The sequence below is a fragment of the Castor canadensis genome, chromosome 13 (genome assembly GCF_047511655.1).
Source record: "Castor canadensis chromosome 13, mCasCan1.hap1v2, whole genome shotgun sequence".
In the NCBI taxonomy this organism is placed as follows: Eukaryota; Metazoa; Chordata; class Mammalia; order Rodentia; family Castoridae; genus Castor; species Castor canadensis.
In genome coordinates, this window is record NC_133398.1 from 18,959,686 (window position 1) to 18,973,782 (window position 14,097).

The window sequence follows — 14,097 nt, forward strand, 5'->3', positions numbered from 1 at the left end:
TAACAAGTATTTGATATCTATGCAGAATATTGATTCCAGGTAAAAATACTAAAAAAACTTTGTTAAATTGTGAACACTACTTTAATAATGGTGATGATGATGATAGCTTTAGCTCAGTGAGAAGAATGATACTGTTTGCAGTATTTTAACAATGCATTTGTATCTGGCTCCAAAATGACAGAGTTGTAGAATAAGATTCCAGAACTGACAGGTTCTTCTTATTTTTATTTTTCCTTGTCAAATTCTTTGTGCCAAATTAGAAGACACCAAGTTACAATTATGGGTTTTCAGCAATAACTGCAAGTATTTTGTGGATAATCTGGGTATTTGGCTCAGCCTATGGCCCTTTCTCTTTGAGATTCCTATATTCTGTTCAATGTTCCAACAGGCTCAGCTTCACTAAGAGCTGGAAGCTGATGTCCCAATGTGGGAGAGAACTGTAGAAGGGATTCCCTATCCCAATTTTCTTGCATTGGAAACTCTATCTCCATCTACTATGCTGAATTTGGATGTAGATCTTAAATAGACAGAACATATTATGGGTTTCATTCTCAGACAAGTGAGGAACTTTACATTCTGTGTTCATGAAGCCAAATTCTTGGCAATCAGCTGATGTGAACCATAATTCATCACTTAAAAATTCTTACATTATCTCCTCAATATTAACATCTTGATATTCTGTTTTGATATTATACATGCAAGACATTCAGGACCCAAATATATAACCCTAGAGAGGCTGCTTCAGGAAGTCACTTCAAATTGGGCAAATAATTGCTCTGGCCTTATCAGTGCCAAATTAAAAATGTTAAAAATAAGACTTTTACCCATAACTCCTCTCTAAAAGGACATATAGTTATTATAAATTTATGTTTACTAAATAATTAGTCTCAACCTTAAAAATTTGGAGAAACCACAACTCTTATACACATCATAATATTAGAAGAACAAGAATGCTTTTGAATGCTGTAATCTGCATTTTGACCAGTGGGTATACAGTGGGCTTGGAAATGCTTCATTCAGACAGTGTGTGAACTGCATTTGTGTCAATAAATAAAATTGTCTTAATGTATTAAAGTGTCATTTTTTATTTCAAAAACTTGAATTACTATCTGTTTACTAATAGCTGATATACTTCAATGGAGAGCAGGAGCAGAATCTTGTACACACTATTATCTTTTTTGCATGTTAAGTGGAAAAGATGTAACTCACTAGTCCTCATTGGAACAATTGCAATGTTCACTGTTTCTTTCAGTGTTAGTTGTGACTAGAGAACATATTGTTGGCCAATTACTATATCTATGTGAATGGGTGTTCACATGTAAACTCTTTTTACTTGCAGAACTGTAACATCCTTACTCTATTCTTAGCTGTTCCCTAGTTCATCCCCAAACAGAGATTTCCAGTTTACATCATGTACCACATAATCGTCAGTTACAAATTAAATTGCTCTTCCACCCTAGCATTAGTGTTAGTGACAAGCAGAAAGAGATAGTCAGCAAGCACTTCCCTCATATATATACTATACCTGTAAGTTGATTCATGTTCTGCACATCAGTGACTTCATCCAACTGTGAGGAAAATGCTTGCTTTACACTACCCCTCCCCCACAGAAGAAGAAATTGCAATTTCATGTTACTCAGACATTATGTGACACCCAACAGTGCCATTTAATGAAGAAATTTTGCCAATAGCTTGTTTCACCATCCCCACACATAATGTTTATCATTAAATCTCTCAATAGTTTAAAAAATGTCTTAGTGGTAGTATGACTTCAAAATAGATCAAAAGCAATAAGGAACATAATTTTAGCAGTAAGAAAGTTAATTTTGAGTGATTGCTGCTTTTTTTTCTACCGCTAAGGAAAAAAAAAATTCTCAATTTTGTACCAGAAAAGATTTTTGTACTTATTTTGAAGGAAAAGAACTAAAAAGTTTATCAAAACTCTTGATGGCTTCTTGTTCCTATTGGGCAGTTGGGTAACCTCTTGCCCTGAGGACTTAGGATGAATGGGTTGATAATCCTACCAGTCATTTCTTCAACATGCACTTTCATATTTTCTAAATGTAATTTCCTTTTGAGCTTAGATCTTTATACTCTCTGATTCATTTTCCTCATAACAGTCATATTCAGTCGATATTCACTCTGGTTTCCATTCATGGTTTCAACCTTACAGTATGTTAGAATGCTTTGTTGTTTTTCTGAGCCTTTGACCCATTGTCTAAACTGTTGATATGCAGTGTTAACAACCAGCAAAGAATGTCAGAGTGTTTTAACCCAAATGAACTATGTACTGTTAACAGAATGTGGGCTGTGACAGGAAAGACTAATAGAATCATTGTAGCCCATACAAAACAATTAAGAACAGGGGCATAATGGTAGTTAAGTGCATAATGGTAACATTATCTAAATCATATATTGTATTACATATTTGAGAAACATATGGGTTCAAAAGAAGAGTCATTGATTTTCTTCCCAGGCCACTAAATGCCTTGAAGACCAATTGATAGACTACTGGGGGTGATCGATACCTCATAGTTCATGCATTGAAGAGTATCTCATATGCTCTTCAAGCAGTCTGACTATCTCTTATTCTAGTTAGCATCCCATCCTTCTCTTTCCTTAGTTGGACCTACTTACTTCTGTATAATACCATCACCACAGTATCCACTTCCATGGATGTATTTGGCAGCAGGTGATGGCTCGCTTTCTTCAGTTCCTGAAATGGTGATAACCCGGTACAGGTACACACTGCCAAGCTTCAGATCCCTGGAAAATGCAAAAAAAAAAAAAAAAAACTATTGGCTATACAACTACAAAGTTGGGGCAGACAGGTAGAGAATGAAAAATTGATTCTTTTGAGTAAAGTTTTCTTCATTGTTTTTACCCTTTGGTTTTTTGTACCCAGGTTGGCCTTGAACTCAGAATCCTCCTGCCTCAGTCTCTTGAGTGCCACACCACCCCCAGCTTAGTTTTGTTCATTTATTTTAAATCAAATGCACATTAAGTTATTCTATGATTTTTAATGGCTCTTGTGGTTAAGGTACTCTGCTAAGCATAATAGATAACACTAAAATATGCACCAATAAAAACAAGAATCAATTGACTGATAACCATACAGAGTATTGGGGGCTTTTAACCTTTAACTTTTATGCCAAACCTGCTGGAGAAGTATCAGACAGCATCCATAAGAAAAGCATTTTGTAGAAAACAACCCAGGAAAAATAGAGTAAGAAAAAGCAAGAAGTGAAAAAGTACCACATCATATTCTCTGATCTTTGTCTCTCATTATAAGACCCACGCAGAAAGATCTTTACTTATGCTGCATATATAGTGATTTCTGTCTTCTTCACCACTTGCTCCTCCATGTGTCTCACTCTTAACTGAGATAATAACAATAGTACAAGTAATTGAATATTGGCCCTGAGCTATGCACTTTCCATGTATTTTCTCATTTGAGAATCAAAACAACCATACATGGAGACTTGTGTCTTTTTTCTTTCTTTCTCTTTCTTTCTTCCTTCCTTCTTTCCTTCCTTCTTTTCTCTCTCTCTCTCTGTTTTTTGCTACTGGGGCTTAAATTCAGGGCCTTCACCTTGAGCCATGCCACCAACCCTATTTTTTTGTGAAAATGTTTTTCAAGGTAGGGTCTTGCAAACTATTTTCCCTGGCTGGCTTCAAACCATGATCCTCCTGATCTCTGCCTCCCAAGTAGCTAGGATTACAGGTGTGAGCCACGGGCACCCCTCAAGTACTAGTATTTTCATGATAATTTTATAGACTATGAATCTGAGGCGTAGCGAGGTTAAGCAGCTTGCTTAGAATCATATGCTAGTGAGTAATATCCTGCATTCTGCCTCCTTTGACCACTACTTTAGGTTTGTGGTAATAATCACATCCCTTGCAAATGGGGTCTAGTGCTGAATCGCAGATCCAAAGGCTGGTTACTGTCACACTTTCAACATGACAAAATTGAATCTCTCCTCTGACTTCAAAACCTCCGATGACCTGTCCTCATAAAGGAACCACCAAATGAACTTGGCTACTGCCAATTATCCCCAAAGCAAATGTATGTTTATGTCAATTCCACATGACCAAAAATCTACCCATTATATTTTTGATCATTTTCAAAGGTAGATGTTAGTTTTTATTATCATCTCCATCTGCATCAAATATTCATTTTTTTAATAATACAAAAGTATTGGGCTGGTGGAATGGCTCAAGTGGTAAGACTGCCTGCCTAATAAGCATGAAACCCTGAGTTCAAACCCCAGTGCTGCTTACCCCCTGCCAAAAGAAATTAATGACGGAAACTGGTTGTAGGATATATGACCCCTTTCCATACTACATTTACAGTTTTTCTGTAAATCTAAAACAGTTCTAACATTTTAAAAAGTTTATTTTAAAAAAATAACAAAAAGCCAAAGCAAATAAAAGATCATGTAAAACACATTAAGAATTATGACGTTGAATTTTAAAAAAAAGTATCACGGGAAAAGCACAAAAAGATAATGAAGATAATTCCTACCAGATTCCAGAGTGGAAGGAGGTAGATTTCATAAACAAAAAAACGATGTCAAAAAATCTCAAGTTCTCCTGCCCATCTGTTATTTCAGCTGCTGTTAGGGTTGGGCTGTTTGGGTAAGGCCAACAAGATAACAGGTGCAGGGGTATGAATACAAAATGTCTCTTGACTTTCAATGCAATGATGAGTTGGAGTTTAAGAGCAGTAAAGACTCGGGTGAAGAACACAAACTTGCTGAAATGTTGGATGTATTACTCACAAAGGGAGTTTGTTTTATCAGCACTGGCACAGCTACTGATACTGGGGGTAGACCAGAAGTCCCTAGAGATTCTGTTAGTGTTCTGTCAATGAAGATTAATCGGATGAATGCATAAAAATCTTGCTATGTTATCTATATATACAATGATTGCATTATAAATCTCTGGAATTCCAATTTGTTGATAGAGAAATGTATTTTATGATTTTTTTTTTTAGCATATTGGCTATTTATTTTATCCACCGCTAGCTAATAAGGGTGTGCTTTTTCTGGTCATTCTTTTACATATGGAATGGGTGGGGAGAGAAAAGCAGCATTTTCAAGGGATGCATGAAGGCATAAGACAAATATGACATGCATTCTATTATACATTCATTTTGTTCTAAAATGTGAAAATATGCTTTATAGTATGTCATATTATGGAGTAAAATAAGAGATTTTCTTCAGTCTACTGAAAGCCTATGATGACGGTCTCAGCAGAGGTGCTTCTGTAGAAAAGCATACCAGTGTGAAAAGCACTTCGTCACATTGTTTTTCATTGCGGTGTCTGTCACAAATGATTTGTGGCTGAAATATTTAAGATAGTGGGCTAATCTCTGTGAATGTTTTCCTTCTCCCCTGTCCTTCCCTGCTCCTCTTTCTCTTCAGTAAATACCAGCTAACAGGTAAGCAAACATGTACAATTCCCTGTCTTCATCACTTTTACCCAGGAAGTCACAAGCAGGTGTTTTATCTCTCTGACCCTATTTCAAATTAATCACAAACCTGACTTCACAGAATATTCCTTCAGATTGAGAACATATATGAAGCACATATATTTCCTGCCTATGATAGTTCATAAATGTTGACCCATTATTATCAATGTTCTTATTCACTAGAGTTATGCTATGGTCTATTTAGTAAAAGAGAAGATGGCTACATTTAAAGCTGGTTGGTAAACTCATGAATATGGGTCCATTATCTTCCACGTGTGCTACAGCTTCATGGAAAATCACTTTTCTACCCATCATTTGGCTACAAAACTCTCAGTTCCAGAGAGCTTGCCCTCTTTCTAGGTGATCCATTCCAACTTTTGAATTCCAAGTTTGTCTCTCTACTTTGGGATAAATTTGTCTCTCAGTGACTTCCACCTTTTGTTGTCCTTTCTACTGGCAGTGCATACAGCATATGAAAATGTTAGAGAAACTTTAACAAGTTGTCCACCTATGTGTCTGGCTCATGCATCACTATATCATTGATGCCTGATATCATCTTTCAGAGGCAGGGGTTGATGTCTTAAGATCTTGGATAGCAAAATAGAAGCTTAAGTCACTCAGTAAAAAGGTAAGGAAGAGAGTGGACAGGGACTACTAAAATTTTCTACTAAAAGTTTTCTACTGAAAATTTTCTGTTATATAACTCATTTGGCTCTTTTCTTAAGAAATTAGTGAACTAGGTTTTCAGAAGCTGGTAGAGGTTAGAACCTATTTCATGGTTGGTCTAAAAGTAAGACATTATGTCATTGCTCCTTTCAGCTGCTCCTAAACCCACATGGAAAGCCTTGTGCTGTCACTTGGGTTCTTTCACCTCTTATATATCCCACATGCAATGGACCTAAATTTTCTCTGCCCAAAAGCTTCCACATCACCGTTTCTTCACCCTGAAGCCACAAGCATCTCAAACTTGACAGCTGAGGCAGCTGCAGGCTTGCTTCCTGAATCAAGCATCTCCTTTCCCCAGTCTTGCCAACCCCAGAAGAATTTCTTAGATTCAAAGGTTGCTCTCCAACAGTTAACCCAGTGACGGGAGCTTGCTACTAAGCTGAAACTTCTCATTTATTCCTTCTTTAGAACTAAAACTTTAGCATTTCATCTGAGATGTGATTATTTTGGCCACTTTTGATTTCTTTCATAGAATTTGGAATGCCATTTTATTTTAAAGAAACTTCAACCATCATAGTATTTACTTAATCATCAATTCTCAAACCATACCTAGATTAATCTTATGTTTCTAACTAATTAATTTATATATGATTGATTGTTTGGCTAGTGTTCAAACACAATAGTGTTTTGGGAATGCTTTGTATGCCTTTATTTAAAAAAATTTTCTAATATTTAGAAATCATTCTTTCACAAATGTCTAAAAATTACAAAAATTCTGGGCTGGGTGTTGTAGTGCATATCTGTAATCCCAGCTAGATGGTAGGGGGAGATGGAAAGACTGTGGTCTAAAGCTGGCCTGGGCAAAAGCATGAGACCCTATCTGAGAAAAACACCAAAAGCAAAAGGTCATGGATCAAATGGTAGAATGCTTAAAGCAAGCCAGAGACCCTGAGTTCAAGCTACAGTACAAAAACAAACAAAAATGAAATTAAAATTCTGGTGCTTTTCATTCATATGATTTCCTCAATATTCTTCCTCAGAAATGTCATATTAATGGTAAATGTATGTCAAATATGGAGCATAGTTATATGCTAAAATTTAGTTTCATATTATGCAATCATTTTATGCATTTTAAAAATATATGAGGTGAGTCTGGAGTATGTCTCAAGCAGTAAAGTGACAGCCTAGCAAGAAGTCCTGAGTTGAAACCTCAGTACTGACCCCCCAAAATATTATATATATATATATAGATATAAGTAAGCACTCTTGTGTTTTAAGTTTAAATATACAGTTTAAAATGCATATATAAAAATTATTTGTATATAGTTAATATCCTGATGGTTCAATTAAAACCTATTTAAAATCCATTCGTAAATCACTCCACTTCTTTGTTCTGTTTTTGTGTCTTTTAATTAAGACATATGAATCTTGTCTCAGACCTCCATAAAGATCTAAAAATGAACAATACGAAGTATTACAGGAGAAAAAGGAGAGAGAAACTCACTGCACTGTGGAAACATCTCATTTTTTTTCCAGGAAGTCTTCTTTTTACTCCTTGATTACTCTCTATCGATCTCCTATTGTCTCCATATCAGAACATTCATTTTTCATGGTATATCCTTCAAAATAGACTCTATTATTAAACTGTGTTGTATTTCTTAAAACACCACCTTCTGGAATAATAATTATAATCATAGCTTCAATTTGTTGTCTATCACATGCCAGCAACAGTGCTTCATTCATTGTACATAAAATTTCAATAAAAACAACATTCCCTTGAGTAATGAATATTATTATCTCTCTTTTCAGATGAAAAAACTAACATGTAGGAAGATTAAGCTACCTGCCTATTGTAACTTCACTTTTGTTATTGGCAGACTTGAATCAATTCTGTTTAATTTTTTCCTAAGAGTGTTTTCCAGGCATGGAAGCTTCCAGCTAGTATAAACTGGAAAAAACCCAACAGACTAGAAAGCAAAACACCTAATTTTGAACAAAAAAGAGTTTTCCCAGGTGGAAAGAGCTGGAATTCAGGAGGCATAATTTCTCCTTTAATACTACCATTGACCTACTGTCTGTGGACAAGCCATTTGTTCACTTTAAGTGTCCAGTTCTTCATGAAATGGGAATTTGGGAAGGGTGTGATCCTCAGTTCTGCAATCCCTAGATATAGTTTAATGAGGATGTAGTCTTGTATTTTTCTGTATTGAGCTTTTCTAAAGGCTAGGAGTTGCCTGGTGTAGCTAAAATTCTGCATTAGGAATGGGTGTAGGTCAGAACCTACCACCCAGACTGAGCTAGAAGACAAAATGGTGAGACCACCCAGGATGCTATTGGCTCAGGAAGAGCCCAAGTATTCCAGTCCACCCTGGGGCTAAAAATCAGAGGGCAATGCCTGGGTACTTTGGATACCAACTTGTAGCCAAGAGTGGGGAAAGGAGGAAACAATCACTTTTTGAGCCTGAGATGATGTGCCAAAGACTTTATAGATACTATTATAATTGTTTTAATTAGAAAAGATTTCAATTATATAGAAAAGTACAGAGAACACTGCGACAATGTTCACAGACTTCCTCCACAGCTTTGTCAGATTATAGCGTTGAGACATATTTTCTTCATATCTTTTTAATTTTTGGTAGGATAGAAATAAAAAGAATAAACTGATAAAGTTTGAATGCATCTATGTACCCTTCTTGTATCTTATTTTCCTCACAGGTACATTTTTGCACATTCTGTACATATGTATTGTTCTTCATATTCAAATTTCCATACATGTATTAATATTACACTTCTAATTATGCAGCTGTTTTTTTTCTCACCAGCATTGTTTCTAGATTACACATAATGGTAAAAGTACATTTAGCTTATTCATTCTTAGACATAAGAATTTTACTATATGACATATCACACTGTAAGTGGACATTTATTTCTTGATAGGCACCTTATTGGTTCTTTCATTATTGCTATTATTAGTATTTAATCTTTTTGTTTGTTATTTATACTAATGTTCCTATAAACACTTGTGTTGATGTTCCTCCACATACAAAGCAAATACAGGGAAAATGGTATTGTTAGGTTGAGAGTGATTGCACTTTCAACTTCATTAGATAATGCTGAAATATTCTCCCAAACAGCTGGGCCAGTTAACATGCCTACCAACAGAATTGCATTGCTTTAGATTTTTGTCAATATTTAATTCTGCCAAATATTTAATTTCTTGTCAACATGTGATTATTAAAATTACATTTAACAACTGTAATATTTTGTCTTTGCTTGATTGATAAATCTGAGTATCTTTTCACATACCTGTTGACTATATGTATTCGTATCTATGTCCCTTTTGCCTATTTTAAGTGGCATTTCTGTACTAATATATAGTGGGTTTAAATATACTAGTGAGCAATTACTTGTGACTGACAACTTTGCAAATCCCATTTCTAAATCTTACACCTATTTTTCACTCTGTTTATGCTGTTTTGATGAGTAGAAACTTTAAATTGTTTCCTTCATCATTTGTGCTTTTCATGTGCTGTGAAATAAATGTTTCTTTACTCTAAGGTTATAAAATGGTCTCTTGTATTTCTTTGTAATGAGAATAGTTAATATATTTCAGTATATATGATTCAATCATTTACAATATAACTTTTTAAAAAATGTAAAAAGGACTGCCTTGCCCCCAATATGGATGAACTATTTGTCTTATCCTTTTAGGATAACAGCTATTCCTTTCTCTACTGAATTGTAATACTGTCTTTATCATATATAATTTCAGTTTCTATGTGAAATTGGGGGTTATTTTGCTTCTTGGATCTATTTTTTTCTATAATCTTATCAGTAGAAGTCAACCCTAATTCCTGTATTTATATAAAAGTCTTGATTTATGCTATGAGTTCATTCTATATTTGGTTTTCTCCTTCAAAAGAGCCTTTTGCTCTTTCATGTGTTGTCAGTTTCATTTTTTAAATGTCTATAGGGATTTTAATTCCAATTTCATTAAATACAATCACATATTTGAGGAGAAATGTTATCTTAATGATACTATATCCTACCATTGAGACACATAGCTTACCTTTTTATATAAATATTATTTATGTGTTTCAGTGAAGTTTTAAAGCATTCTTCATAAAAATCATGACAAAATTTTATTAGGAATATATTCTGAAAATAACATTAGCTTATTTAGTATTTACCTGGTAAATATTTTCCAAGCCTTTACCTTTAACCTTTCAGCAAACCATTCTTTAGTAAAATCCAACTTGAGAATATCCATCTTCATACATTTAACTTGAATCTGATTAGTGTAATGACTGTTGTGTTGGATTTATTTCTCCAATCTTCTATGTGCTTTTCAGTTGCCTTTCTTTTTTCTTTTCCTCCTTTCCTGACTTCATTTGGATTTATTGAATTTCTTTGACTATTGTCTCCTTCTTTGCCCATCTTGTTTATCATAAAATACTAATATGCACACTTGTTAGGAAAATAAAATTTAATTAAGAAACTGATGTTGTTTGCTGCTGAATCTTGTTTTTTGAGTGTGTGTTTTGAATTTTGACAGGTGAACTCATGCTCAGGGGATTTTAATCTATGGGAAACATATGGCCCCAGGTCAAGGCTGTATCCTCCCATAGTGGCTTGATGCTTCTAGGTACCCTTGGAACATCACTATACTGGAACAGTCCATTATTTCCAGTTTATTTCTCTGCTCAAGTCTTCTCAGACCATGCTGAGTAGTATAAGCTCAATCTTCAGATATTCATGAGTTATATGACAGTGATTATTTATCTATATCCATATCTATGTCTATGTCTGTATCTCTGTCTACATCTACGTCTATCTCTACATCCATATCCATATCCATATATATCGTCCTACCTATTTAGATCTTAGGCCAAGAAAGTAACTCATAGTTGTCATGCTACTAAGGTAGGCAGCTGAGCAAACACATGCAGATTTATTTTTTATGTAGTACACACTTTCACTAACCACAAGGACTTTCAGGGATCCCAACTTTGTTTTGAAGGCCTTCCAATTCATCACTTTGCACAGCTGCAGGGAAAAAAAATCTCCTTTTCTGGAATAAGCAAGAATATTCAAGCCAACCAACTGCCAAAATTGATGCACTTTCTTATGCAAAATACACCAACACTACATTAGATCGGAGGTTTCCCTGTATCATTCTCAGCTGTATTTTATTTTTTACATATCTTGCCTCAAACAATATAATTTTGTTTTTTCTAATCTTAATCACACATTTTAAAGGATGCTTGTTACACTTGTTATATTTTTTATAGAATATCTAAATGGATGCTTGCATTGACAATATTTTTAGATTAGAGAGTTCACCACATTTTGATACACTATTTCAAAAACAAACCTAACAGGTAGAAACTGCTTCCATTTTTTCAGTAAGGCTCAGTGTAGATCAGTGTCTGCCTAAGGTCAGGAAGATAATCATTTCAAAGCATGATTTTCCCATAACATTTAGCTGACTTCTTGGATGAGCACACAGTAGTGAGCTATACGTTAATGGTCAAATATAGAACAGGAAAACTATTCGTAGAGAAGCAAACTCCTCTTCATGAATCCAGTCTTTTAGAGAGCTACAACTCAGAGTAAAGTATATTTTATTTTTATAGAAACGTGGGGGAAATTAGGTTCAGCTTTAACATTTCTCTTTGGTGCTCAGGATTGAACACAGGGCCTTATGCCTACTAAGCAGGTGCTCTATCACTGAACTATATTTCCTTCTCTCAATCATATCTTTAGAGTGGGAACTGACTTTTTTTGGAATTGGGAAGTGATAGTGTATTATCATAATTGCTTAATTTTTTTTCTGCCCATAAGGACCATCCATGCTTAGTACAACAAATTAGAATTCTGTATAAAATAATTTATATTTAAAATGAAGTCTCTCAAACTTCATTATCTTGAGAGAGTTATCAGAAACACTCTGGTTAATATAATTTTGTGTACTTTTTTAATGTATGAAAACACACACAATTTTATATAAATATGAGATCACAAATTTATGATGTCACTTCATCTTTAATGTTTGCAAAGAGAAATGCATACAAGTAAACCCAGCTAGGTAGCTGTATGTTGTATGTTAGCTTCTTATATTTATGACATTGACCATTTTCTTCAAATTCTGAATGCATATTTTCCTATCATTTATGTATCCCCTCATCAATATGCATAGCATTCACAGAGTCATCCCATGTTATCCTCAGTCTCTCAGAAACAACACGATTAAAACACGGTGCTGTCATCAGGATGCTCACAGGCTGGTGAGGAAGGGAAAACATTAAAGTGTATGGCTTTACTAAGTCCACAAAGGGTGGGGACTGCATTGGAACAGAGGATCGCCATTGCTCTGGCTGACGGGAAAAGGGTTTGAGAAGAATTCTCAAAGACGCACACAGCTTGACTGGAGAAAAGTCAGGAGAAGTCACATCATGAGATGGAGAGAATTGACTTTCCAGGGAAATGAGATCACGATATTTGCTTTTGGAAGGCTATTTTGGTAGCAGTACATACATCTGGTTTTGGGAGAAAGATAGAAAGATACTACTTGATGGTAGAGAGTAAATGTTCTTGGTGGAGAGAGGATTAAAAAATTAATTTATCTACTAAGTTTTGCCACTATACTAGATGTTTCATGTTCTATTTTGTTGAAAGAGAACTAAAACTTAAACTAACATGTCCTTCCTCGCTGGATGACCTTAAAGTTGTGATTAGTCTTCTTAAAAGAATTTCTTCCTTAATATTCAAAAATTAAAGTTGCGTACACTTACGTTTTTCTTATATGCAATAACCATATATGCCTTAATTTTAATTTCATGAATCTCATTCTGAATTCTTAAGGGAAACTACACTTCTGTTTTAGGGTAGGAGATTCTTTGGTCTTGGTTTTATTTTTTTGGTGATACTGGGGTTTTGAACTTAGAGCCTTGCACTTACTAGACAACCACTCTACCAATTGAGCCATGCCCTCAGCTTTTTTTGCTTTATTTTATCTTCCAGAATCTCAGGGCCAGCCTCAGATCCTGCTACTCCTACCTCTACCTCCTAAGTATCTAGGGTTATAGCTAGGTACCAGCAGCTCCAGCTTGCTTTCTGAGATAAGGTCTCACTAACTTTTTTTGGGTGGTAGGGGTGCTGGGCTGGCCTAGAACTGAGATCCTCCTATCTTTGGCTCCTGAGTATGTGGGATTATGGGCATGTATTACTATATCAGGCCTGGTCTTACTTTTTATTGGTGGTGGTGATGGTGGGATGGTTGTTAAGGATTTGAGACACAGCATTCTTTAGGGAGGGATATCTTGAAAAGTAGTCTGACATGTTGACCTTGCACTGTGTGCCAGGGAAAATGGACATAGTTCTCTCATTAATATTGTGATTTGGGACAAATTGGTTCTCTAAACTATACCTTCCTTATTCAGTTAAATAAATGAGGAGGACCCAAAGATGAAGAAGATACTATTATTGATCTCAAATAGTCCCAAGGACAGCAAGGAGGATAAGCCAAGTACATAGAGCTGAAATAGAAGGTAAAGTTTGAAAATCACTGATATAGAGCAGGATCCAATAGTAGTAGGAAGGTGGGAAACAACCTGAATTATGTTGTTTTCCATCTACAAGTGTTCTTCATGCCCCATACTTAAAACTACGCACAAACTAGGCACAAAATGAGACCTACTTTTTGACCATCAGATGTTAAATGCCTGCCTACCTTGGTGTACAATAGAGACAGAGAACACAAAGCCGTTCATAGCTTCATCACTGTACTTCTGTTCCTAGCACAGTGCCTGGAAGCATAGTAGGTTTCTACCAATATCATTTGAATGACTTAATAGTTTGAGACAGCACACATGGGGAAAATGCCAGAAGATGTCAATAATGAACTCGGTGTTCTGTGAGCTGTTGGAACAGTATAAAACAGGTTATCGATAAATCAT

General features: G+C 35.2%; 1 protein-coding gene across 1 annotated transcript in view; it reads right to left on the reverse strand.

The window, feature by feature from the left end:
* Positions 1 to 14,097, reverse strand: part of Pappa (pappalysin 1) — a 234,280-nt gene that overhangs the window by 124,818 nt on the left and 95,365 nt on the right. The window contains exon 8 of the mRNA XM_074051163.1: positions 2,638 to 2,766. Within this exon, the coding sequence (XP_073907264.1) occupies positions 2,638 to 2,766 (129 nt within the window). The remainder of the gene's footprint in view (positions 1 to 2,637; positions 2,767 to 14,097) is intronic.